The sequence below is a fragment of the Gossypium hirsutum genome, chromosome A01 (assembly GCF_007990345.1).
Source record: "Gossypium hirsutum isolate 1008001.06 chromosome A01, Gossypium_hirsutum_v2.1, whole genome shotgun sequence".
Taxonomy (NCBI): domain Eukaryota; kingdom Viridiplantae; phylum Streptophyta; class Magnoliopsida; order Malvales; family Malvaceae; genus Gossypium; species Gossypium hirsutum.
Genome location: NC_053424.1, coordinates 13154058 through 13157833, shown reverse-complemented (window position 1 = coordinate 13157833; position 3776 = coordinate 13154058). Strand labels below are relative to the sequence as shown.

Below are 3776 nucleotides of genomic sequence, written 5' to 3'. Positions count from 1 at the left end.
CAGAGATGGAGAAAGGTGGCAATACAAGTTCAACCACCGTTGTTGGAAAAGGAGACTACCATGTTGTTCATCAACACTCTAAAGGCTCCATTCATCACTCACATGATTGGGAGCACAACTAAAAGCTTCGCGGATATAGTCATGGTGGGAGAGATGATCGAGAATGCCATAAGGGATGGCAAAATCGAGGGGGAAGCGACCAAAAGATCGGCTCCAAGGAGAAAGGATAGTGAAGTAAATAACACAAGCACCTTCAACATGAAGGCAATCACAGTTGGTCAACCTAAAACAGCTGCGGTTGAGCAACAGAGTTCTCAAAGGCAGGAATCGTATACAAGGCAGAATTCTGAAAGGATGTAGTTCACACCTATCCCTATGACGTATCGTGAGCTTTATCAAAGCTTATACGATGCACATGCTATTTCTCCTTTTCACTTGAAACCACTGCAGCCCCTATATCCCAAATGGTATGATGCAAACGCCAGATGCGAATATCATGCTGGAATACCGTAGCATTCGATCGAAAACTATACCGGTTTTAAGAAGGCCATAGAGAGGCTTATTAAGATGGGGGTAGTGAAGTTCGACAATACCCCTAATCCTGAAAACCCATTGTCAAATCATAGCGATCAAGGAGTGAATGCCATTAGCGAAGCCAGTGAGAGAAGAATGAAGGAAGATGTTGCTGAGGTGAGGATACCTATGAAGGTGATTTAGGAGGAGATGATGAAGAGAGGTATGTTAACCTCTAAAAACGAGAGAAGAGAAACAATGAACTATGGTGAGTTCCATGAGAAAAAAGGACATGAAGTTCAAGATTGTGAAGAATTCAAGGCCTTGGTGCAAGGCTTTATAGACAACAAAGAACTACAAATTTTTGAAGGTAGGTCTTGTGAAAAACAAGTATGTGTGCTGGAGGATAAACAGAAAGGAGATAGTCGGCCAAGGATTATTATTTCCCTGCTGGGGAATAATGAAGTGGGGGCACAAATGGAGCCTAAGGTCATTATCCATAAGCCTACGCCTTTCCCTTATAAGGATAGCAAGAGGGTACCATGGAGCAATGACTGTAGTGTGACAGTGCCGGAGGAGGAGAATATAGCCAGCACGTCTAAAGATGTACAAGTTGAGGGTTCCCATACACGAAGTGGGAAGCGGTATGATACAGTGGGCGTTAGAGAGGAGCCCACAAAAATAAATAATGTTAGTGCAGAGAAGGAGAAAGAGGCCAAAGTGCCTGTCAAGGAGCCAGTAAAGGAGGAGGAGGCTAAGGAATTTCTAAAGTTCTTTAAGCATAGCGAGTATAGTGTGGTTGAGCAGTTGCGTAGGCAGCCGGCTCGCATATCAATATTGGCTCTACTTCTGAGTTCTGAGATGCATCGGGATGCATTGATGAATGTGCTCAACGAAACATATGTCACTCATGACATATCTGTTAACAAGCTGGACCGGTTGGTGAATAACATAAGTGCTGATAATTTCATCTACTTTAATAATGATGAAATCCCACTAGGGGGCAGAGGGTCAACTAAGGCTTTGCACATTACCATTCGATGCAAGGGGTACACACTTCCAAGTGTGCTCGTCGATAATGGATTGGCCTTGAATGTTCTACCATTGGCTACGTTGAATAGATTATCCATTGAAAGTTCTCACATGAAGACATGTCAAAATATGGTAAGAGCCTTCGATGGTACAGAAAGGAAAGTGATGGGAAGAATTGACATCCCCTTGGAAATTGGGCCAAGTATATACGAAGTAGACTTCTTGGTGATGGATATCAAGCCCTCCTACAATTGCTTATTAGGGAGGCCATGGATACATTCAGCGGGAGCAGTGCCCTCATCATTGCACCAGAAATTAAAGTTAGTGACGGATGGACGGTTAGTAACCATTAATGCGGAGGAGGACATTATAATCGCAGTCACTAGCAAGGCCTCTTATGTCGAGACGAATGAAGAGTCTATTGAGTGTTCTTTTCGCTCTTTAGAATTGGCGAATGCAACCTTCATTTCAGAAGGGAGTGAGCCAAAGGTGCCAAAGATAGCAAGAGCTACGAGGATGGCTCTACAAATGATGGTGGGAAAGGGAGTCTTACCAGGAAGAGGGTTAGGAAAATACCTGTAATGAGGGACTCAAATCCCAGAACTGAAAGAGAAGAAAGATCGCTTTGGTCTGGGCTTCAAGCCAGACTATAAGCAAAGGAGGAAGGAAGTTGAGAAGTGCCAAGAGGGAAGAAAGGCGCGCTTTAATGGAAGAGAAGTGGAGTGGGAGCTGATGACATTCCCTCCAATATCCCAAGTCTTTATATCAAGAGGGTTACTTATAGAAGAAAGTCATCAGATTAATGCTATACATGATGAAGGATTGGAGCAAGAAAACCTTGAGGGCATTCGCCCTTACGAACCGGAAAGCTCTCTGAACAATTGGACTGCGGAGAAACTTCCTGTAGTCTTTAGGAATTTTTCACAGTAATTCTCGGAACATTCTTGTTACTCTAGGGCCTAGGAGTAATAGGATTACATTTGTGGAATGGGCTTACAATCATCTATTATTTTTTTAAATAAAACATAACTTTTATCAATTTGAATGAGTATTGTTTCATTTTTATCAACCAATATTCCGTTAAATTTTTGCAATTCTTATTCTTTCATTCATAGTACATAAATAATCATTTTTAAATTCATTCATTCTTTGTATATTCTTTATACTTCACAGGTCCCTAGATATCAATGACATGAGCACTCATATTACAAATCCTGATTTCTCTCGCGAGCAAGACATGTGTTTAGAGGAATCTCAGGATTTTGAAGATGTCCAGGATTGTGATGTGTCTCCAGATCTGTTAAGGATGGTAAAACAGGAAGAGAAACAAATCATGCCCCATGAGAAAGAGGCAATAGAGAATATAGCCCTAGAGGAAGGGAAGGAGGTGAAAATCGGCACGCGTATTGCCAAGGACACAAGGCAAGGACTGATTGAGTTCTTGCGTGAGTTCAAGGATATCTTTGCATGGTCTTATCAAGATATGCCAAGTTTGAATACTAATATTGTGGTACATCATCTCCCCATAAGACAAGATTGTAAGACAGTCCAACAAAAATTGCGGAGGATGAGGCCTGATATTGTGCTAAAAATAAAAGATGAAGTCAAAAACAGTTTGATGCTGGATTCTTACAAGAGGTTAAGTATTCAGAATGGGTGGCTAACATTGTGCCTGTTCCTAAGAAAGATGTGAAGGTACGAATGTGTATTGATTACAGAGATCTGAATAAAGCTAGCCCAAAGGACAACTTTCCTTTACCACACATTGACATTTGGTAGATAGTACAGCCGGATATTCGTTGTTCTCCTTTATGGATGATTTCTCGGGGTACAATCAAATAAAGATCCATCCTAAAGATATGGATAAAACGACCTTCATAACATTGTGGGGCACATTCTGTTACAAGGTAATGCCCTTTGGGTTGAAGAATGTCGGGGCAACATACCAAAGGGCTATGGTGACCTTATTCCATGATATGATGCACAAAGAAATTAAGGTGTATGTTGATGATATGATTGCCAAATCTCGAACGGAGGAGGAACATATTGAAGTTTTGAGGAAGCTATTTCTGAGATTACGGAAGTTTCAATTAAAACTTAATCCAGCAAATTGCATTTTTGGAGCTAGTCGGGGAAATTACTAGGCTTTGTGGTCAGCGAAAAAGGAATAAAAGTTGACTCAGACAAAGTTAGAGCCATACGAGAATTGCCTCTGCCACGTACTCAAAAGG

At 41.4% G+C, this 3776-nt stretch overlaps 1 protein-coding gene across 1 annotated transcript; it reads left to right on the top strand.

The window, feature by feature from the left end:
- The first annotated feature begins 771 nt into the window (after positions 1-771).
- Positions 772-2127, top strand: LOC107892698 (uncharacterized). The gene is made up of 2 exons (XM_016817755.1): positions 772-1747; positions 1808-2127. Exons 1-2 carry the CDS (start codon positions 772-774, stop codon positions 2125-2127), a joined length of 1296 nt encoding a protein of 431 aa, XP_016673244.1.
- The last annotated feature ends 1649 nt before the right edge of the window (positions 2128-3776 follow it).